General features: G+C 44.5%; 2 protein-coding genes across 2 annotated transcripts in view; both read right to left on the bottom strand.

Annotated features, from left to right (window-relative positions):
• Positions 1–5787, bottom strand: part of LAMB1 (laminin subunit beta 1) — a 74812-nt gene extending 69025 nt beyond the window's left edge. Inside the window, exons 1-4 of the mRNA XM_070424670.1 lie at positions 5718–5787; positions 5460–5573; positions 4245–4420; positions 1718–1853 (exon numbers count right to left, since the gene is read on the bottom strand). Coding sequence (XP_070280771.1) covers positions 1718–1853; positions 4245–4420; positions 5460–5496 — 349 coding nt within the window. The 5' untranslated portion in view covers positions 5497–5573; positions 5718–5787. The remainder of the gene's footprint in view (positions 1–1717; positions 1854–4244; positions 4421–5459; positions 5574–5717) is intronic.
• A 12420-nt stretch (positions 5788–18207) lies between these two features.
• LAMB4 (laminin subunit beta 4) overlaps positions 18208–24119 on the bottom strand; it is an 89473-nt gene continuing 83561 nt past the window's right edge. The window contains exons 33-34 of the mRNA XM_070424671.1: positions 23350–23503; positions 18208–18975 (exon numbers count right to left, since the gene is read on the bottom strand). Of these exons, the coding sequence (XP_070280772.1) occupies positions 18842–18975; positions 23350–23503 (288 nt within the window). The 3' untranslated portion in view covers positions 18208–18841. The remainder of the gene's footprint in view (positions 18976–23349; positions 23504–24119) is intronic.

The following is a 24119-nucleotide window of genomic DNA, read 5'->3' on the forward strand; positions in this document are numbered from 1 at the left end:
AGACAACAGAGAGATGACAGGGGACAGTAACAATCGGTCTGGCTTTCTAAAGCCCACGTTCCAGCAGTCCCGTGCCATCTAATCTTGTGTCAGAGTGACAGAGGAATCTAATTGAGAAACACCTCCTTTCTGGCATTTGGCCTCTCTTGCCACACAAATTAAAAACCGTAGAAATTTTTAAACTCCTGATGTTACCAAGAAAAACCCCTCCTCTAGAACTATAGCACCTGTTCTGGACATTTCCTTTCAGATGGAATGTTAGCAAAGGAGACCTTTGCCGACCTTGATGAACTATTTTACTGTCTATCACCTAAAATGGGAACGGTCCCCATTCTAACGCTCATGCATCCTTCCTCTGTCTCTCCATTTCACTGGAAGAACGCGAGCAGTCAGGAAATGCTCACAGTCTACTCATAAGCTTGTGCTATTCCAGAAGTCCTTTGTGATTCAGGAACAGATTTACAGAAACTTCTCTTTCACCCTGATCTATCAACCAAGACATCCTACTATCAGAATTAACGAGGCTATGACTGATGCATGCTCTCTGCGGACCAGTCTATCTAAATCAAGCTGGTAACCAATGGCGTCCTAAGGCCAACCAGTGAATAGCCAACCATCCTCAGAAACCAACAATCTTCTAAAAAGCATGTGGGATTTTATAGTGGATGATGAGGAAGTCTACTAGGAGTTCTTTACAGAATGATGAATGACTGCCAGCATCCACAAACTTCTCAGGTGTAGGGCATGTGATAATGAGATCTAGTAGTGTCCACGCTTTCTATGGCCAGGCTCAGGTTCATTTCTGAAAGCTCTTTCTCATATTTTTAAAAAATATATATTTTATTGATTTTTTACAGAGAGGAAGGGAAAGGGATTGAGAGTTAGAAACATCGATGAGAGAGAAACATCATCAGCTGCCTCCTGCACACCCCCTACTGGGGATGTGCCCGCAACCAAGGTACATGCCCTTGACCTGAATTGAACCTGGGACCCTTCAGTCCGCAGGCCAACGCTCTATCCACTGAGCCAAACCGGTTAGGGCTCTCATGATTTTTTTTTTAAATCTAATGAATTATGAACATCATAACTCTACCTCTATTCCCCAAAGTTCACATTCAAGCTTGAAACAAATGCAAAACTAAATTTTGGCTTAATTCCACAGCAACAACATTATATTTGATGAATTTATTAAACCAAAATCCAAAAGGCAAAGAAGGGACAAAGGATTGAAAGGGACACACTCACTGGGGAAACTGACTTGGGTATATTCATGTCGACCGAGTCTTTGAAAAACCACATCCAGTGCTTATTTATGGCACTATTATTAAGTTTTCTTTCGATAGAAGGAAGGTGGTGATAGTGGAGGGGGCTGATTCTGCCCTTTCATTTGGGATTGATCAAAATGAAAGATGCTACATTTTTGTGGAAGAAGAAGGGCCTGAGATAGTACAGGGCCTTCCCACGCCCTCCTCAGCACCTGCACACACGCCCCAAAGGCCCCCTCAGAATGAGGACTACGAAATTCTTTGGTCTCTTTGGTCTAGCGTGAAAGACTGCTTTCTGGTAGGAAGTGCATGAGAAGTTAGTGCTTCGGGCAGTAAATCTGTCAAAGGCCGTGATCACAGGACAGAGGAGCCACCGTAATTATAAACACCCAGGAGTCTGTAAACCCCTTTCAATCACATTCCACAGACTTGTTCCCACACCAACCACATACCATTTTCAGATTGCCACCAAATCTTAAGGCGGTTTGGAGCAAATGTAGTGACCACATTTTCAATGAGATGACTGTCAGGATTGAGGGTCTCATGATAAGGATCTTGAGAATTGCAAATGAAGCATTTTTTGTCCTCCTGAAAGCAAAGTGAGTTTCATGAGTCTAGGAAACAATCTCTCTCTCTCTCTCTCTCTCTCTCTCTCTCTCTCTCTGACACAATAAAAATCAAGCCCACAATTCAAAAATCAAACCTGCTCGCTTCAAGAAAAATGAATGTGCCACCAATACTTAAATGACATATCACATGCCTTTCACTTCAATTTACTGAGTATGAAATTCTGAAAATTTCCTCCCCTCTTGCAAATTCAAGGTCAAAAGTAAAAGAAAGCATTGTTTCCACCAGCTATTAATGTAATTAAAATGAAATCTCTAGGCTTAAGGCTTAATCTCAGTAAATAGCTAGTAGGAGTTTAGTCTTCAAGGAAAATGCAGAAGAGGTCCCAGAGAATTTTTGCTAACATAAAGCAAACTGAAAATGAAAGCGGGGAAAAACACACAATTCATTTGGCCCTTATTTTCTAAAACCTACATCAGGCAGAAACCAAGTATTAGGCAGAGGTATTGAAGAACCTTTAGGAACTACAGAATAAGATTTCTTAGCTTCTACTCTGCCCAAGCTGTGAACCAGTAGCAGACTACCAACTTCTCAGGATATCTGGGGAGGGGGGTACCAGGCTGCCCTACTGTGTTGGGAGCACTATAAACTGTGACCAACTCAAAGAACAGCAAAGTGGACCTGGACTGGAATTGAGGCATACTTTAGGTCTTAGAGTAGCTTTGAACTGCTCTCTTCTCACTTTCCTTCTCCCTAAAATGGGGGCCACAGCCACTCTAGCATTGGGTCAGGAAAGTTCAAAAATCCCCTCTTTGTCCTCCAGCGGGGCAAATCATCAAGAGCCAAACTTAATCCTTCCCTTCTCCACACGGGACTCTGCTCTCTACCTAATTTTTCTGAAATGCAAATTAACCTTAAGTCTGGAAATGATGCCGAGACTGAAATCTATAGAGACCCACACACACATCTTACAAGTAACATTTAAGCAAGGGTGATGTTCCTATGAGGACAATATCAACTGACTGTGCTTTTACAATTTATCTCCTTCCTCCCAAAAGGATTTAGAGCCTCGCAAGATGCACTAATGAACTAACTTACAGAGAGCAGAAGTGAGGAATGCAATAAGACCCTGAACAAAACACATAAGCTTCCTGACTCATTTAAGTTTACACCCACTAAATGCCTGAGAAAAGTGCACACCCAGGCTCTTTCTTTGGGCTCTGATATGTGGAGAGCGCTCCACCATTTCTTGGGTAGTCATGTGAACCAGAGTCCAGCGCTACTTGCTTTCAACACAAATGGTCCAATTCTCCTCCTGGTCAAAGCTGGTTTCAGAATCGGGGGATTCATGTACAGGATGTCCAGGCCTCTGAGATAAATGTTGGCATAAGATTCTAGGTAAAATTTATATGCCAATAATAGAAAAAGTAACATTTGTCTTCATTAACTTGTAGTCAAGGACACGAATACTGGAGAACAATTACCAGAACTTACAAAAAGGTTAATTATAGCCTCCCTTTTAATCAGGAGGAAGCAGTCTAGACATCTCTGCACAAACCTGGAAGCAAACGAGTGGAATCCACTTTACCACATTCCTTTGGTTTAATTTATCAGGTCTCCAGAATGGGCTCTCCTTCTGCTGTGGAAAGGGGACTCCAGCCTAAGGAATCTAACGTGTAGGCATGCCACCCTCTGTCCTGCTCCTGGAGGGCCGGTGTACAGGTGGGTGGAGCGACCAAAATTAGAGCAATTGACTTGGAACTGGCCCCACCTGTGAGACCCTGCTTGCTCCAGAGACCAAAGATATCAGTCTCCTTTTTAAAAATGGAGGAAAGGGATTCTCATTCTGGACAGTTTACACTTTGTCTTCTTTTAAAAATTGGTTTTGACTTTGTAAAAATGTGACTTGACATCTAAAATCTGGTTCTACTTTTAGAAACAGAAAACACCCCAGAATTTCATGTAGGTCCTCACGGTACCATGACAACCAGCGCATTTTGAAAAAGAAAGCATCTGAACCTGATAGCTAATAAAGGTAGGTGGGAGAACATAAAGAAAAAGAAGAGGGTAAGCCACTTTTCATACACATTTTCCAAAGGGGAAAGATTAAACCACTCACTCACTCCTGGAACCCCTGGGTTCCGGGCGCGGGGCAGGGGCCAGGTCTGTCTGCAGCTCTGCCTCTCTATCATGCCTGTGCCGGCAGCGGTGGCGGCAGGAAATGTTTGGCGGATGCAACTGTGCAAACTGAGATGGGGCTAAAGGGTGAGCTACCAGCCGAACCCGGGGCCTCCCTGGCTGGCCGGGCTTCCTATCTGGATCGCTGGCAGGATGTGGAGTCCCCGGGGCCTGCCCCTTTGGTCTGGACTGGAGGAGGCGCGCGCAGAGCGACTGGAGGCTCTCCGCCCTCACCTGGAGGTGGCTAACGATGCAGTACGGCTCGGGCGTGTGCAGCCCGCACGTCGAGGTCACCGAAAGCCGCTGTGCCCTGCCGATGAGAAGGTCGCCGGTGGCTGGGTAGCAACTGCCCTCCGCGCAGCCGTAGCTAAACTCCGGTTCTTGAGCGCGCACTCGGATTCCGAACGCGGCTGCGGAAGGGGCAGGTGGAGGGGTGGAGAGGTAGGGTGGGGGATTTGGAGTAGGCAGCGAGCCCGAGCAAAAGGAGCAAGCAGGGGCAGAGACAGAGTAGGTTTAGATGAAAGCAGCATGCATAGAACAGACACACAATGGAGAGGTGAGCGTGGGGAAGGAGGAGTCGTATAAAACACACACGGTCCCAGGTTTGTCCAGCGGCCAAGGGCATCGCGTCCACCCTGACCTGCCCCGGGCACAGAAGATAGATGTGCAAACCCACCACTTCGAGGTGACTGGCCTTAGGCACAGAGAAGCGGGCATCTGCGCTGGGGTGTGTGCGAACCCGCGTGCACGTGGCAGCCCGTGCATCCTCGCAGTGAGTGCGAGTGTGCGCGCGCGGAAACCTGTGATCGTGGGGTCACAGAAGAGTGTGTGCATGTGTGTGCGTGCATGCGCAGAGACCCCTGGTTTGAGGGGCGAGGTGACGGGCTCGCGGGGGACCCCGCTTTCCCCGAGCAAGGGGCGAGCGGACAATCCCTGAGGCTTTGGAGCGACTTCAACGCTTCGCCATTCCGGGGAAGCTCCGCGTCCAGCTGTTCCGGCGCCATCCGGGGGCAGACAGCGCCGGTAATGAAAGCCACATGGCCCCAATCTGTTCCCAGGATGAAGCCTGCGCTCAGCTGGGGCAGTTTTCTGGGAAATGGGTTCCCGGGGAGCCCTCCGCGGCTGGCCCTGCCGCCCCAGGGAGCCTGCCCCGCGGTGGAGAGCCCCAGCAGGGACGCGCCGAAGGTGTAAAGTCCCGCGCAGCGGCCACGGGATCCCCAGCCCTGGACCCGGAGCCCAGGGGATGCGGGTCGGCGATGATCCTCGTGCGCCGTCTTCAGCCGCCGCCGAGGGCGCTGGCATTTAACCCTGGGCTAGGGGGTGATTTCCACTCCACTCCAGCCCCTCTCCCGATCCCCCAGGCGCCCCCGAAGCTGGGTCAAACGGCCAGGGGGTGTTCGTCGCCCACCTCCAAGCCCACGCCTTCCCCCACCGTTTCCTCGGAATTACCTAAGACACAGAAAGCGAGCACCTGGAGCAGCCCCATGTCCAGTCCCTTGAGCCGAGGGGACCCGGCGGAGGAGCGATCACCGAGCCGCCTGCCCTGTCTTCCCGTGGTCCTTTCTGGAGAGGTGGAGTGGGGGGAAAAGGCAAATGTTCAGACAGAGGAGAGGGGCCCTTCCATTTCCTGCCTCTCCCACGGAAGCGAGGGGCGGGGGGTGGGAAGGTTGGGAGGGGGAAATCGCGCAGCCACTTTGTTCAGCTCACCCGGCGGTGCGAGCGCTCTCCCAGCGGCCGGCAGCCTCAGCCAAAGAAGGGAATTAGAAAGTTTAGCCTCGGGAGGAACCGAGGGAGGCGCCTGTGCTCATGCGCAATTTGCGAGCCAGCGGAGGGGGAGGGCAGCGGGAGGCCACTGCTTGGCAGGAGGGGGTGAGGTCCCACCCTTCGGGGGCGCTTTTGTTTTAAAGGACGCGCCTGCGGTCGCTGCAGGATTTGGGCCGGTCCAGTGCCCGGTGAGGGGCGACGGGACTGCCGCTGGGTGTGCGCCCCAGCGGTGCGCAGGGGGTGCGCTGCGCGCGGGCTGGTCCCGGAGGTGGGTGTTCAGGTCGCCAGGCTGGGGGGGAGGGGAGGTGAGGTGGTCGGGACCTCCCGCGCACTTGTGCAATTTACATTTGTAAGGAGTGAGTCACTAAAAGGTGCCCAAGGCTACTAACTCTGGCACTGAGCTTTGGGGAAAGGCGGGTTAAACCTTTGGAAAGGGTCCACTGGTCAGGCTAATTCCTGAGGAAGAAGAGAACCGTCTGGTGTTGGTATCACTGAGCTGGGGCCAGGCGGGATATCTGTCTTCGTCCGAGGGAAGGAGACTGCCCTTCACGACGCTGCCTTTGCGCACACATTTACCCAGGACCTGCCCAGGTGGCCACCCGCCTGGTTCGTTTTTTTTTTTAAATGTACTCCTTACCTATATCTAGACGATGGCTCTAATTCAGATAACTTCTCCAAGGACACTTTCGTTAAGCGACGCCTTTACCCATCTCACCTTGACAGGAATGATTCAGCCACGGTGCTGGAGGTCTCTCAGGAGACGAACTTCCCCACAGTTTTAACTAAGGCACCACGTGGGCCATAATGAGGTGGAGAGAGGGCCTTTAATGAAGGCTCTCAAATGACACCACGTGTGACCGGTCTGGTTAAACAGGGGTAAATGGAAGCTCACTCATCGCCTGGGGGTTGGAGAGGGAAGAGAGGCACCTTTTCCCTGAATTAGCCCAATTCTGCTGCCTTCATAGATGGAGTCAAGGCTTAAGGTTTCTTGACCCCCCGCTCTGGGCAAAAGTGCTTGGAATGAGTTGTTAGTCCAGCTAGGTCCTGTTAGGAGATTTTGCTTGTTTTCTAATTAATCACCCCAGGAAGAAGCTGTATGTGGCCAGCTGGTCAGTTTTTAACTTAGCTGTAATGAAATAGGGCCCAGGAAAGTTTAATCATTAGACCATACAGTAAGCTACTTTATGAGTTTATAAACATGCTTTCCACCAAGGGAGGCAGGAGCCTCAGGTCTCGGCAATGCATTAATTATTCACCAAATCAGCACTTGCCCTGCTGCAGCCTCTGACTTGCTCAGGATCCCAGGTGCTGGCCGGGCAGCCCCAAGAGCGCTGAGAAAGCAGGTGCTGTTGTGGGGGGTCTAAGGTTGCAATGCCGGGTCTTCAGAGCTTCATGAAAAGAAAAATATTAAAAGGCAAAACTTTCCCCCCTGTCTAGGTTTTCATCCATACAGATTGCAAGCATGGTTCTGCCTCTTTGCCCAGACTGGCCTCGGCTCTCACAGCAGCTGAACCGTCCTGGCTACATGGCAGTTATTCCTGGCCCTGGTCAGTATCCTCTCCAAAGGGCCAAGAGTTCCTTACCTTCAACACTCAGCTAAAGCCCCCCTGACCTCACTCAGTAGTAAACAGCACTGCTAAGAAAATGAGATGTGTTGTTGGTTTTTGTTGTTGTTTTTGCATGTATGCGTGCAGAGGGGAGCATGTATGACATTCACCTTCTGCCCACTCCATCCATGAATTTGTCCATCTTTATCCCCACCTTTATCTTTTGGGCTTCTGTCCTAGAAGTGTGTGCCCTCATCTCACCGAAGAGTAGTGTCCTCACACACAACCTGCCTTTGTCCTACATACCTTCTACTCTCCTCCTTTCCTCCCTTTGCCTTCATAGCCAGGTTCTTGGAAGGATCATCTGCACTTACTGTTGCCTCCTGCTTTTTCCTTCTTCCTATTCTAATGCTTTCCAGCTCACCAGTGGTCTCAGTAGTTGCCAAATGCAATGGGCATTATCCCCTTGGATCTCTTTGCGGCATATGTTTTACGGGGTCACTCCCTCCTTCCCGAGAGGACTTCGAACTTTAGGTCCTAAAACCTGGCTGTTTATTTAATATAATTCTCATTAAAAAGACTAGGTTTTGCTATTTTGAAATAGATTTAAGTGGCTTCCAGGACACAATTCCCACAGGACTCTGACTCCTCCTCTTCCATTTCTCTTTCCCTTTTCTGATCCCTCAAACTTTGCTGCTCTCCAGGGTTCTCTCTCCAGCTTCTTTTCCCTCTGTACACTTGCATCCACATCCAGGGTCTCCACCACCTTGGCCTTGGTCCTCCCCGCATCTGTAACTCTAGCATGAACCTTGCTTGGAATTTACATTCAATTTCTAACAGCCTACTGAATATCCCTACTTTGAGGACCCATAGGACATGTGTTATAAAACGGAACACATCTCTTCATTCACCCCTCATGAAACAGAATGTGTTCATCTGTTTCCAATTTCAATTACTGGCACTGCGATCCACTGCTTAGCTCAAGGCAGGAACCTGGGAACAGGACTGGCTATAGGATTTGTAGGGCAAAGTGCAAAATGAAATTGAGCATAGGGGACCCATTGTTCAAAAATTAATGATTTCACTATGGCGTCAGTAGAACCCTGGGAGACTGCACAGATCACGTGCCTTTTGAAGCCAGCCCAGCTTGGGAATCATGCCTGACATTTCCCTCCCCTTCACCTCGTTCCATCCATTCCCAGGTCCTGTCATTTTTGCTGTATTAGCAACTAGTCGCCATGCCCTCATTACTCCAGCCTCACTGCCTTAGTCTAGTCCAGTGATGGCGAACCTATGACACGCAACTCATTTTTTTGGTTGATTTTTCTTTGTTAAATGGCATTTAAATATATAAAATAAATATCAAAAATATAAGTCTTTGTTTTACTATGGTTGCAAATATCAAAAAATTTCTATATGTGACACAGCACCAGAGTTAAGTTAGGGTTTTTCAAAATGCTGACACGCCGAGCTCAAAAGGTTTGCCATCACTGGCTAGTCTCTCCTCATGTCCCAAAGCCCACAGGAGTCCCCTCGCTGGTGTTCCTACTTCCAAACTCTTCCCTTCTCCAGTCTAATCCTCCATAACATTGCCAGAAGGATTTTTTCAGAGGCACAACTTTTGATCAGGTCACTCCCTTGTTCAAAAGCTGTCAATGACTTCCCTCTGCCCCTGTGAGCTTCCTGAAGTTCCCTATTCATGACCTACTCTTCATACCTTCATTTCTTTCTCTCTGCTGCACGAACCCTCCTTGACCTCATCAACATAGTAAACTACAAGGCACCTTTGAAGCCTCCACTTAAACATAACCCTCCTCCCTCTTTCTACCAGCACATTGCAAAAGCCTGTTGTAGCATGAATGACATAATGCTGTAACTATTTTTTTTATGTCCTTATCTCCCCCCATAGACAGTGAGGCAAGACAAGTACTGTGAAACATTCATTTGTGCATAAACATTGCCTGATGTGACATGGGGCACACTGTAGGTACTCAATCACTGTTTCTTGAATGAAAGTAAAGAGTAGTTTCAATGTTTTAAAAAACTTTCTTAAATGTTCACTTTCTACCTTGCATGAATTTCTAGTCAAGGGGAAAAAGAAAACAGATTTGAGTTCATGTTAGGAATACTCTCAAATTTCACTCATGAACAAAGTCCTCTTTTTTTATTATATTTCATTCGACTTCCTATGCTTTCTGAAGGTGTTACACATTTAGGAGGAATGAATCACTTTTGTTAGTAAAGTCCATCCAGGCTTTTACTTCTGCTGACACGACCCTCTGCTCCCCACTTCTACTTACCTGGCACTACCTGGAGTCTTTACTGGGGAGTTCTGTAGAATTTTGAATGGCAGATGGGCTTGCAAATTGTTGGCTGTTTGTGGCAAAGAATGTGTGACAGTTATCTCCCTGAGGCATTTATTATTTTGTTTGGAAAACAAAAAAAGAACTACTTTCAAGGTCACCTTTCACACAATCTTAGAATGCCATTCATGCATCTCATCTTAAATGATGATTGACAGTGAAACAAGAATGTGACAGTATAGACTTTGAACTTTAGGTCCTAAAGCCTGGCTATTTATTTAATATAATTCTCATTTAAAAGACTAGGTTTTTGCTATTTTGAAATAGAAATATCTAGAAAAAATTAGTTCAGAATTGATCTAGAAAAGTGTAGAATTGATCTAGAAAAGTACATTCAATGACCAGTATAATTCAAGACAAATGTTACACAGCACTTTCTACATACCTCTTTTAGAATATGTAGGACAGTAACTTGTAATTATGTGTTAATGTTCTTGCCCCCAGGAGCTCTTTGAGGGCAAGGATTGTATTTTATTGAAATTTGTATTTCCATCAGGTGGCAGAGTTTCTGGTGTACTGTATACACTCAATATCTACTTGTTGGACGAATACAATTGAATAACCCTTCCTTATAACCGTCAGGGGGCACATAAGGGTCTTTACTGCCACTCTCTATATGGATTCCATCAGGGCCTGATTGGGCAGGGAGTCATGGCATTTTCAGTCTTGGACCATGCAATAGATACCACTGTTTGGGCTTGCAATTAACATCCCTTCATCTAGTAACAGCACCTAGAATTTTTTGGGACTCATCCTTTCACATTGTCAACCCACATAATTCAGATGGGGCTAATCCCTCCATGGGCCCCAGGCTAATCAATGCATTTCCATCTCCTTTTCCCCAGCAATTGGTTCAGGGATGGGTATGCAACTCAACTGTTTCAGTTAGGTGACTTCAGGGACTTTTATCGGAATTGCTGGGATTTTCTTGAGAGGGAATAAAACCTTTCTTTCCTCCTAGACTTGGAGTTATATGGATGTCAGCCTGAAGCTGGGGGTGGCTGCTTGAGACGGGGGCCAGCACAGAGGAAAACAGAACTGAGGGAAGCCAGAGGGCAGATCCTGAAGGACCACCTTGGAGTATCTTGATCCAGCTATGCCTGAAGCAAGCATACATTCCCCTAATTAATTTTTCTGGATGTGTAGCATGAGAAAGTTATAAATCTTTGTTGTTCTTGCCTGTGATTTGGGAGGGTTTTTTGTTTGTTTGAAACTGCAATATAATCTAGTTTATTCTGACTGATTCAGGCAGGTCTTTATCAGCACTATCTTAAAAAATGGTCATCTGTCTATTCTTAAACATCTCAAAGAAATATCATTGTATTGTAGTGTTTTAAGATAGTCACCAAAATAGGTGTTAGAAGGTCTCAACCATGATCTTTCCAGGCCTTTTGCAAGATTGCATACCTATTGCATTTCACCTTCCCAAAAGATGGCAAGATGGTTCTTAGATTCAAAGGTGGCAAGATGGTACTGTTGATTCAAGATAGTACGATGGATGGTACTATAAACAGAATGACTCTTTCTACCCATCTATGCCCATGAATTCCAAACCATTTTTAAAAAATTTTCTGATCTATGTTTAATACTCTAAGTGGGACACGTTTTTTCAATGCACTATTTTTTTTATATATATATTTTATTGATTCTTTACAGAGAGGAAGGGAGAGAGACAGAGAGTCAGAAACATCGATGAGAGAGAAACATCGACCAGCTGCCTCCTGCACATTTCCCACTGGAGATGTGCCCGCAACCCAGGTACATGCCCTTGACCGGAATCGAACCCGGGACCCCTCAGTCCCCAGGCCGACGCTCTATCCACCGAGCCAAACCGGTCTTGGCTCAATTCACTATTTATACTTTATGAATTTTGGTATTTGGTTGCTAACCTGGCACTTCAGAAATGAATAGGAAAGAGATTAATGTTTGAAGAAGACAAGAAAGTTTTAAGAAAGCTATTTAAACATTTTATCATATTCATAGCAGGATTAACTTAAATATAGTCAATTAAACACCTTAAGACTTGAATACTAGTCATGAACCGAAGTTTCATTTTCCTGGTATATCTTTACCTTCCTTTATGAGTGCCTTACCTAAAGAAGGAAGAGCATAAGAATTTTAAAAAGTACAAATACTTTCAGTTCACAGATAATAAAATTTAAGGCCTGTAAAAATAAGAGTTTTTGTTTGTTTCTCTGGCCAGTTGTTGTCACCTATTAATAGTTATATTCACAGACTTTAAAAATTTGTGTAATTAGAAGTTTAAGAAATTATTACAACAATTTACTATAGAAACATTTAAAAAGTTCTTTTTTTTTTTTTTAATCTAAGCTAAATGTTTGGACAAAATGCATCAGCATCTAAAATGTGAGGTGTGTTACGACTGCTTTTTCTTTTAAAATGTTTATTGAAAATTACCAATGTCAAATTGAGTAGGCAGCTACGCTCAGTGGTTGACAGTTAAGTTTTAGAAAAACTTTTCTTAATTAAACTCAGTTCATCTCTTATTATTTTGAAAGTTTTATTTTGGCTGATGATGTTACTTTCCTCAGCTTTGTACGGATGCTGAAATTTAGTAATAGCCAGAGGAGGAAAAAGAACTTCCTGTATTACAATATTTTAAATTTTAAAAATCCTTCTTTACTCTGCTTTTTTATCCAGATTCTGTCTTTCTCCACTTGAAAGTTCAAGTTCAGTCCTTGACACAGCTCCACATGAGTTTCTAGCACATAGTAGGTCCTTGGGATATATTTATTGAATAAAAAAGTATTCCTTACTCAAGCTATATTTTGAACCTAGGCAATATCTTTGTACCAGAGGCTTGAAGTGATAGTCTTATCTACTCTCTTGCTGCAAACCATAGTTCTGGCTTGTTAATTATTACCCAGGGTGATCCAGGAAACTGGCTTTAATTAGCAAGCTAAGCACCCACTACTATTTATGGCTTGTACTGAGAGTGGATCCTAACTCTCAATCCAGTATTTTTACCATGGGAGGATGGGTTCTTTGATCAGAAGTGATGGAAATGCTGGTAAAAGCCATCTCCTCTCAAATATCAGCAGTTCTGCCTCATCTCCCCCAACCATGATGCCCTTGGCCTTATAGATCTAGAACAGTGGTTCTCAACCTTGGCTGCACATTAGAATCACCTGGAATCTTTTTAAAATCCTGATTTCTGGCCCTCATCCTCCGGAAATTCTGTTTCTTTGTTACTAATGTTGTGGCCCCACCCTGTAACAAAGAAACAGAATTTCCGGAGGATGAGGCCCAGAAATCAGGATTTTTAAAAAGATTCCCAGGTGATTCTAATGTGCAGCCAAGGTTGAGAAACACTGCTCTAAAAGCATAAGACTGCTCTACTGGAAAGAGAGAATTTCTTTGACCACAGCAGCTGCACTTGCTGCTGCCAAGGTTGCTAATCAGGTTTATGAACGCCAGCCCACCCAGAGCCGGTGTGGTGTTAGCACACCAGAAACAAGTTAGCACTGGGCTCACTCCAGGATTACGTGCTGTTTTACATATTGCCAGGCAATATGTTTGCCAGACAGAGGTTCTGTAGGATGTGTTTGCTCTTTTCAAAATGGCCAATGAAATGCTGCTATTAACCTCTACGATTAAATGATTTCTTGGTGACCCTATTTAGAAATCATGGAATATGGAGCTGACAATTCAGTCATCTATTCGGATATCCCAAGTGGTGGTAATCACCACTCTCTGGTTGACCTTTGACCTTGGGAACTCCACCTATCTACCCAATTAGTACCTTAAGCCTTAGCAGCAACATCTCTCTCTCCTTCTTTAACGGTTCTTGAGCATTTACTATGTGCTGAGCACTACTATGGTCAAATGGTTTATATTCGACATTTAGAGAAGGCCAGGGTTATCTTAAATGTATATACTATTGTTAAAGGTCAACAGGGTTAAAGTCTAGGACAGTGGTTCTCAACCTTCCTAATGCCGCGACCCTTTAATACAGTTCCTCATGTTGTGGTGGCCCCCAATTTCATTGTTACAAATTGAACATAATTAAAGCATAGTGATTAATCACAAAAACAATATGTAATTATACATGTGCTTTCTGATGGTCGTAGGCGACACCTGTGAAAGGGTCTTTCGACCCCCAAAGGGGTCACAACCCACAGGTTGAGAACCGCTGGTTCAGGATAAAGGAAGAACATTATAATTTTCTGTTTCTATATAAACATAAATGTATAAATACATGAATAACAATGATAAAGTTTTAGGAGGCGGCATGGCAAGTGGATAATAGAGTGGGTACTTTAAAGGAAAGAACAGGAATTTTGTTTGGGATGGGGGTTAAAGAGGACTCTTGCCTTATCTGTAATGTTTAAACTTCGTTTAAATAAGGAGAATGTATTTGTCTACAACTGGTGTAACTAAAAATAAAAATTCCAACCAAAAGTCATTTTGAAGTATAAATATTTGTTATTCTCTCTCTCGCTCACAAATTAATAAAATCATTTTAAAAATTGTAGGTGTGCAATGAATATTAATATATTTTTCAAATGTGCTAAGTTGTAAGTACCTTGAGAGCATCCTAATTTCCCTAGCACTGAACACAGAGCCCATCAGATATTTGCTGAACGCATTCTTTTAACAAATGCCAGGAGCTATGCTCATTGTGCTCCCTGGAGAGAAAACATTCACAGGTACTCCTTTAGCCGGAATGAGTCATCCCCAATGCACACCAGTACTTTAAAAAAGCAGACAGCATATTTAATTTATCTCATGGGAAATATAAAAAGGGTTTTCTGTGAGTTAGATACATGAGATACTGATCTAGACAATGTTAACCAACTTGCCAGGGACTGCTTGGTACTGTAATATACATGAGGATTACCAAGAAGTAAACTGCATTTTCACAATCATGTGAGAAGCTGCAAGGTGGTAATGATATAATGGCCAGTAAATGGCCCCCAAGCCTTGTGACCTCAAACGGAATGAGGTTCATGAAGGCACGAGTGTAAGTGATCACTGGGAAGGTACAATTGTGCCTTTCTAAAGAGCAATCTGAAATGTATTAAAGTTTACAATAGATATAACTTTAACCCTGGAAAAACATGCCAAATAATGCATATAAAGATGTTTACACTACTGTTCATAACAAGAGGAAAACTGGAAATTGGAAATAACTTCAGTAATCATCAATAGGGGATTAGGTAAGTAAATAAGCCAGACCCCTGTAATGGAATACTAAACAGTTGTCTAAAAAGATAGGGCCTATTTCTATGGTAGAATGGGGGAAAGTGGGCTCCAATTATAAAAAATATATATGTTATAGATACAGTATATTTTAAAAATATGTCTTTATTGATTTTTTAGAGAGATAAGGAAGAGGGAGAGAAACATCAATCAGCTGCCTCCTGCATGCCCCCGACTGGGGACTGAGCCCACAACCTATGAATCTATGACTTGACGGTTAAAAAGTACACAATTTATATGAACATGAAGAAAACACTACATTTCTATTAAAAAACCCTGTATGTTCTGATTAAAATGTTTGATATAAATTGTGGGAAACTTGCTTTGTCTAACAGCTCACTCAGTTGGCAGGCTGAGTCTGAGGCAGGTTGGGAGAGCAGTAGAAGCCTTCTAGAGTGGCCAGCCTTTAGCTGTAATGTCAGGTGTAGGTTCAAGTGATTCCCCCGCAGAGAAGCTAATCAGTGGTTCTCAACCGTGGCTGCACATTAGAATCACCTGGGAATCTTTTTTTTAAAAAAATATATTTTCATTGATTTTTTACAGAGAGGAAGGGAGAAGGATAGAGAGTTAGAAACATCGATGAGAGAAACATCGATCAGCTGTCTCCTACACACCTCCCACTGGGGACGTGCCCGCAACCAAGGTACATGCCCTTGACCGGAATCGAACCTGGGACCCTTGAGTCCACAGGCCGATGCACTATCCACTGAGCCAAACCAGTTAGGGCCTGGGAATCTTTTTAAAATCCTGATTTCTGGGCCTCATCCTCCGGAAATTCTGTTTCTTTGTTACTAATGTTGTGGCCCCACCCCATCACAAAGATGGGGATTCTAATGTGCAGCCAAGGTTGAGAACCACTGTGTTGGAGGGAGAGGGGGGAAGCTCCTCCTTCCATCCTATCACAAGGAGCTGGAAGAAACAGGGCTGAGGGCAGGCAGCTTGGTGCTGTCGGCCTTAAAGCTTATAGTGGAAAAAGTCCGTGAGGACTCTTTGACCAAAGTTTTTAGATTCTTCACTTGTCTGAAGCACCAGAATCAGGGCTGGGAAAGAATTTTTAGTTAGAAGCATAAAGTGAATGAAAAAAAAAAGTTCTATTCAAGCTTGGTTTTGACGAGGCAAGGGCATGGGGTGTGAGGGAAGAAGAGAGGGTGTGCATGTGCCCGGGTTTGTATGCAGGAGGGTTTGATTAAACTAATTTGTTTAATGGCTAAGGATTACTGCGAAGCCTACACATTATAGTTGCATTTGTATAAATTTTGCATACATCTTAAGTGCATATAAACACATGCCTTTATACATATAAAATGTTTTCAAATGTGTCCTTTAATGTTGTAGGCTTAGCCCTTAATGCAATTGCTTGTTCCTAGACAACGCCTACTTGGATGAGAAGGAAAGGCTTCCCTTCAGGGTGGCTGGGTGAGCTCTGCCTGGAGGTATAGCTGCCGCCCATCTGTGAGGCCTCGGCCTCCATGTGGGAGTGGCTCACCCCAATGCAGGGCTGCCTGACTTGGAAAGTGTCAAGTCTTGTAAACAAACATACATGGCAGGGAAAAGCGAGAGTGACCAAGGACAAAGGGGAGAGGCTAGATCCGAGGGAAAAAGAAAGAGGGAGCCCAAGAGAATGAAGAGTTGTGTGAGAACAACTCCTTGCTTTGGGGGAGCTGTTAGTGGGGAGGAGTTTGCAGCGAGAGGAGAGGATTTTCAGCAGCTGCTATAGAGTATGGTAGTTACTGAGAGTGGGAGAGATGGGGGGAAAGATTTTTGTCAGTGCACGTATTCTAGTCCTTTCTGACATTTTCCCTCTAAATACTAAGGCAGATATTTGACTTGTTCTCAAATACATTTTTAGAGGGGATGAAACCATATGGTGATCTGGTTTCATGTCATGTTTGAAAAAATTATAATTTAGTGATGGTCCAAGGACTGCCTGGACCAGATAGTCCAGGGCAGTCAGGCACAGACAGCTTTAACCCACAAGGTCATTGTGCCTCTCCCGATCAACTTACCCTTCTTCTGTGCCCCAGGAGGCTGACCTACATCCCATATAATAAAAGCCTAATAAGCTAATTGTCCAGTCGGCCATTCAACCAATCAAAAACATATGCTAATGATATGCTAAAGGCTGCACAACCACTCGCTATGACATGCACTGACCACCAGGGGGCAGATGCTCTGACCAGTAGGTTAGCTTGCTGCTGGGGTCCAGCTGATTGGGACTAAGCAAGATAGGCTGGACATGCCCAGGGGCCTTCTGTGGTCCCTCCCCAGCTGACCAACCTCCTGTGTCTCTCCCCAGCCCCGATCCTGCACTGGTGGAGTCCCTTGGCCTGGCCTGCGCCCTCTCACAATCCAGGACCCCTTGGGGGATGTCAGAGAGCCGGTTTTGCACAATCCCACTGATGCACGAATTCCTGCACTGAGCCTCTAGTGGGAATATAAACCTGGTTCCTTGGTTCAGCAAATAGGAAGCACTCCCGAGAAACTGAACAGGGGAGGAGAGTGACATCAGGGTGTTTATACCCCCGGATCCTCTGCAGGGCTGTCCCCGCGGGCTGCATCCCTTGACCAGAGATCACGGTTCCTCTTAGGTGGCCCTCCTACACAGAATGCAGTTGTCCCTGTCTAAGGGTGGTGACGACCCCCTGCCAAGTGCTGGCTCTGGGATGCTGCCCTGCCCTCTATGACTTTCCTCCACCCTGTCCACATCTTTGAAAACAGTCCCCTTAATAATCTGTCCCAGCTCATGTCCTCACCTCAATGGTACAGTCAACCAGGGACCTAGATTTCTTCTATCTTGTTTCACCAGTGTTCTCATCATCTACGTGGTTACAGCTGGCTCACCATATTCTTGCCCAATTGAAGGGGAAAAAAACAAATGGAGGGTAGATTAGGTTCCTTTTACAGCTATAACCAATTATGACAAATACAGTGGCTTAAAACAACACAACTTCATCTTACTGTTCTGTGGGTTAGAAGTCTAGTACAGGTCTCACTGGCTAAAATCAAGGTATCAAGGTGCTGCGTGGCTATGTTCCCTTCCAGAAGCAGTGGAAGAGAATCCGTTTTCTTCTTTTTTCCGGCTTCTTGGGGCCCCTTCCATCCTTCCATCTTCAAAGCCGGCGGATTGTCAGCAGAAATGCTTGCAGACAAATTATGAAAAGTAGTCTTTGAATACTGTTCAAGTGCCATTTGGGGAAAAGAAAATCCTTTGGCTGAGAGAATAAATATGAAGGAAAGGGGGTGTAAAAACAAGTAACATTTTGAGTTACATGCACTTTATTCAGACTAGAATAATGGTTTTACAGATAAAGCAAATCCAAATAAAATACAGAAACACTAGTATATACCACCCATATTCATTCCATTCTAGTATTCAAGATATAATTGATCTTAATTTAATTTGTTTAAATTTATTTTTATTTTATTGTAGCATGGTAAGAGCATTTTATATGAGATCCACGCTCTCAATACATTCCTAAGTGGACAAACATTATTGTTAACTACACATATACAGCAGATCTCTGGAAACTTATTCATCTTGCTTAACTGAAACTTTATGCCCGTTGGTTAGTAAATCCCCATTCTCCACCACCCCTCGCCTAGACACTTGAAGAGTTAGTATTAGTATTAGTAAATAGAATCTTATTTTGATTTGTACTTGTCATATGTAACTAATTATTTTTAAGTTAGGAAAGGTTTCTGAAACCAGAGACAACCTCTTTACTTCTCCCTCCTGTGCTACACGAAGAGGCGTTTCTGGGCCCAGTGTCACTCCCCAGCACTGAGCAGAGCTGCCGAGGGGGAGGGCTCCAGTGTGGGAGGAAGGCGAGGAGGCTGCTCATTTGTGCTTCCCAGGTTCAGCACAGCTCCTCAGGTTGCTCCTCAGGAACCAGAAACAAAGGCACTGGCTTTTGCACTTCAGCTCTGCCTAACGCTAGCAGCTTAAATATTTATTTTCTTGCTCAACAATTTCATTTTTAATGGCAATGACTTGATCCTCCAACTGTTTCAGTTGATCAGCTTTTTTTTGTCTACTAAGAGTCAAATCTTGAATCTTCTTTTCTAAATCTAAAAAAGAAAATGAAATGAATTATATATTTCTATTTGATAAATTCCTCCTGGTGCCCAAGTGATACCAAACCCGTGGGATTTATGTATCGAGTAAAGACATATTTAGTTTGGTGTTTTGATTCATTAGATAAAACACTTATTTTCACCAGACTTCTCAAGGTTTTCATGTAAGTCAGAGTAGACAAACTGATACATTTGTCTAAAAGTATTTTCTATCTAAAGGCACTTATCAATGTGAATCTGTACCTAGTTCGAGTTGACTAGAAATGAAGAGACAGAAGATAAGCATTGATTGGATCTGGTGAAGTGCTATATTTCCAGAGATTTGTCCTTCCTTCCCCCCTTCCTTCCTTCCTTCCTTCCTTCCTTCCTTCCTTCCTTCCTTCCTTCCTCCCTCCCTCCCTCCCTCCCTCCCTCCCTCCTTCCTTCCTTCCTTCCTTCCTCCCTCCCTCCCTCCCTTCTTCCTTTTTTTCTTTAAAATATATTTTTATTGATTTCAGAGAGGAAGGGAGAGAGAAACATCAATGATGAGAGAGAATCATTGATCGCCTGCCTCCTGCATGCCCCCCACTGGGGATCGAGCTGAATCCTGGGCATGTGCCCTGACCAGGAATTGAACTGTGACCTCCTGGTTCATAGGTTGATGCTCAACCACTGAGCCACACAGACTGGGCTGTTCTTTCTATATTAACTATTCTTTTTAACATGTATCTTTCACTTTAGGGTTTCCCAATCTTTCAGTAAAAAAACTGACATTTTCACTTCATATTCTCCTTCTAACATTGAAGTCCTTGAACAGTAAAAGCAACGTGATGCCTTTCTTGGCTTCACTCCATCTGTCCATCCATCCATCCATCCATCCATCCATCCATCCATCCATCCATTTATCCACTCTTCAACCAACAAATATCTGGGAATTATGTTAAACCGTAAGAAGGAGTCCATAGAATAGTGGATGGAAGAGGTATAAGGAGCTATGGTTGACAATGAGGTGGCCTTTAGAAAAGACACTGGCTTTGGGTTGAAGTGGAACTTCTCAAAGAAGGAAGGTAAATGTTCTACTTCACTTGGTGAGATCACACCTGGCCATTCAGTTGGTTTGGGGGAACTGTCAAACTAGCCCATAGCCTACATCCTAGGGAACTGGATTATGGAAAAATCTGAAACTGTCCTGTGGACAAAAATGGAGATCACCGGCAATTCCCATCTGAAGGAAAGAAGACATGTGCCCTAGCTGTTTTTAAGTATTCGAGGGCCAGAAAAGCAGAGTAAGTATGTGGGCTTTTTTTGTTTGTTTTTTCTTTTTCTTTGGTCAGCCTGAGGAAATAGAATGCAACCAGCAGGTGAAAGCTCCCTAAAGAGTTTGTCTGAATATAAAGAACTTTCTAGTAGTCACAGCTGCTCAAAGACTAAAGAGCGACTATGAAAGGCGGTCATCATTCTGTCACTGGAAACTTTCAAATATAGGTCATTTGGGATTGAAAAGGGGATTCGGCTTTGAAAGTGTATTATTACCCCCCCGCCCCCCATGTTTCTACTACATACGTTAACAAGACTGTGCTGGCTCCTTTCTATTTGCCCCACCAGACCCAGCCTCCACCCTGCTCTGTGTCCTGGAAAGCTGGCTCCATGGATGACATCACCTGACTCCCTGACCTCTGGCTGTCAGTCACACTTGGCCACTGTGGGATCTGAGAGGTGGTGGGAGGGAGGGTGGGGAGAGCGAGTACACTCCTCCCTGGTGAGCAGCAGGTTCTGTCACAGCTCAGCTCCAGCTCCCAAGGGTGGCCTCTTCCCGTCCGTTCCAGCGCCCACAGGCCTACTTCACAGCATTCACGTCCTGCTCCCCTGCTCCTTCAGGCTCAGGACGCTGATGGCTTCTCACTGCTGCCGTCACCCAGAACCCTCAGGCCCTTGCTTTCCCCCCCAAATTCTTGCACATTCTTTGTAGTTTCTCCCATCAAGAAGTAAGAGTCTATTTATCCTCTCCCCCCAAACCAGGTCGGCTTTGCAAGTTATTTTGACCAATAGAAAGTGGAAGAAATGATGTTGCAGGACCTCAAGAGACTGATAGCTTCTGTACTTATTCTCATGGAACCTTCAAACAACCGTGCTGCAAAGCAGCCTGGGATGAAAGACCCCATAGAGAGAAGTCTAGCCTCTCAGCCAAGGTTGGCCCCTGGCAGACCTGCCAGTTGACCCATCAGCCACAGGCAGCTGCTTGGATAGATAACTGACACAACTCTGTTTATAAATACGTGATCCAGAATCACATCCATCCTTCCCATTTCTTTCTGGGACCCTGACTGACAAAGTCCTATGGAGGGACCCTGGCTGCAGACTGGGGCCCATTTTTGACTCTCTCAACGTAAGAGAGTTACCTGCCAAGGTAAGTAAGGGATCCCTGCTTTTTGGGATCCCACAGGCATCTCTTCAAAAAACAGATGGGAACAGAGCACAGCCCTTGTGGCTCAGCGCCTTCTCCAGTGGTGGAGTCAGCAAGGTGGCCACACCCATGTCTGTCTTTCCTATCTTGTTGAGCTGTGAAAGCAGTCTTACCATGAAAATTGGCAAAGTGGAATGTGCTGTGTTAGACCTCTCTGAGGAGAAGTCCCCCAGCTTAAACTTCTCTCCCAACCAAATGCAAGAACTGTGTGAAGGCTTTAGTCTCCAGGGATAAGTGGAAACCATTTGGATCCTAACATCAAATATAAGGCAGAAAATATGCTCTCCATGATTCTGTTCTTTTGGAAGAATCAAGGATAAGAGAAACTGATATTCAGGGTATTGCCTGTGTGACAGAATATAAAGTAAAAAACATTATGTCTGTCTTTTTTAATCTTTCCGAGTATTTCCTTTTTAAAATTATTAGGAAAATACTGAACATGGAAAAAAAGTGTCCACACGCTCACTACTTTAAAAACAATTATATCAATGTAAAGAGTGCGTTTTCCTCTTCACTCCCCGCCTCCCAGAGATAACTAATGTCAACCGTTTGGTATGTGTTTTTCTTTGCTTTGGCCCACACTAATGTTGCATTTTCTTTCTTTCTTTTTTTTCATGTCATAGTGATGACGTGCATTTTTTAAGTGAGGATTTGGGGTTATTTTAAAACGTTGAGAGTTACTTATATTACAAATGAATATTGTTGTTTTAAAACTTTCAGAGATAATACATACAAACAAAAGTAAAAGTAAACCACTCATCATTTGATATTTCTTAGAGGTAGTCAAGGACACGATGATTGTCCAGAAAAATCATGAGTATTAGTTGTGTAAAGCAAAAATCCTAATGAACTTTCTGATTGTTTGCCTTCTAGGTGTGTACACTCTGTGTGCATCAAGATCTCCATTTTGACCAAAATCCTTGTCCAGAACATGATTCCTTCTGGGTTGCTACCTACTGGCCTTGCTAGGTGACCTGGTGCCCTAGAGTCTAGATCACACCTACTCCAAAAGAGTGATTTGCACAAGGGGAGAAAATGAGCAGCATAGGTTCAGACAGGGTTTTTCAATCTCAGTACCATGGATACTTTGGGCAGAAGAATTGTTTGTTGGGGTTTGGGGGTGGTATCCCGTGCATTATAGGATGTTTAGCAACATCCCAGGCCTCTATCCACTAGATGCTAGTTGTACCCCCTAATTGTGACAAGCAGAAATGTCTTTAGACATTTTTGTCTCCAGAGGAGGGGATATAATCACCCCAGTTGAGAACCACTGGGTTAAGAAAAGGGTATTTCAAGGCGACCAAAGGTAAATCTCAGTTGGTTCTGATTAACACAGAGTGAATGCTAATTAATACCCTTTTGTGATTGTTGTTCATCCTCACCCTAGAATATATTCCCCCCCATTGATTTTTAGAGACAATGGGAGAGAGGGGGAAGGAGGGAGAGGATTGAGGGGGGGGGGGTAGAGAGGGAGAGGTAGGGCTGGCTGGGTCTGGGTCTCACGCGCGTGGGCGGGGACTTGACTCTGGGTCCTGTGGCGTGCCCCAGACTCTGACAGGAGGAAGGTTTTCATATACATTTTACTAATTTTCTTTCATCTCTGACACTTCTATTACAGATAAAGTGCAAATAGCACTTTAAAAATATTTCCTCTAATTAATCCCCTTTTAATGTGCACAAATTTCGTGCACCGGGCCACTAGTAGTTAATAACAGTGTATTGTGCACGTGAGTAGACCTTAAGCATTCTCAAAGGCACCAAAAGAAAAAGGTAACCATGTGAGGAGATAGACCTGTTAATTAACTTAATTGTGGTAATAATTTCACCATGTACACATCGAACAAATCGGCACATTGTACAGTTTAAATATATACAAGTCTATTTGTCAATTATAGCTCAGTAAAGCTGGAGAAAAGAAAAGATACCTGCTATTCTTCTTATCTTGTCCTCTGTATCTCCAGCCAATTTTGCTGCTGCATCTTTTAGCTGTTTCACTTTTCCTAAGGTTTCCTTTGTCAGTCCTGTTGCGCTGGTCTTATGTTGAAGAACAGCGTATTGATTTTTCAGCTCAACAAAGTCCTGTAACAGAGCAACACTCCCATCATCAGAAAATATTGATAAAGCATGTACACATACATGGCATTTGCCTGATACTGCTCATAAAAGGAATAAGAGGAAACCATAACCCAGTCAATATACTTGAAATACTGATATTTCCAACACGGCTTTTCATTGCATTTTTTTTTTCAGGGTGAAAAAAATATCAGCTTTAGTTAATTAAGAATAAAACTTTGTTACAAAATATGAATCATTGCTCCATGTGAAGGCAAATGTTTATGAAGGACCAATTGTTTGTCCTGAACTACGTTAAGGTGAGAGACACACAGGACAGAATGACCCAGTCCTGCCCTTGCCCACTCCTCAGTTATGTCAAACAGCTGCAGCGCCCCATGCAGGGCAGAGCCAGCAGGGAAGATCTAGACGCAGCAAGGACACATCGTTTGGTTGGCGAAAAGGTGGGACAGAAATGAGGTGGAAAGGGAGGCAGGCAGGGAAGCAGAAGTGTTCGTATGAAGATCTCCCTCAGAACTAGAATGGAAATCTTTGGGGTCAGCCTGTGTGTTTGACAATTTAGGATGTCAAATAGATGACTAAAGGCCAGACCCAGGAACGGAATATGGAAGGGGGATGGGGA

This window comes from Myotis yumanensis, unplaced genomic scaffold (assembly GCF_028538775.1).
Source record: "Myotis yumanensis isolate MYYU_CA2020_CCGP unplaced genomic scaffold, mMyoYum1.0.hap1 SCAF_9, whole genome shotgun sequence".
Classification (NCBI taxonomy): Eukaryota; Metazoa; Chordata; class Mammalia; order Chiroptera; family Vespertilionidae; genus Myotis; species Myotis yumanensis.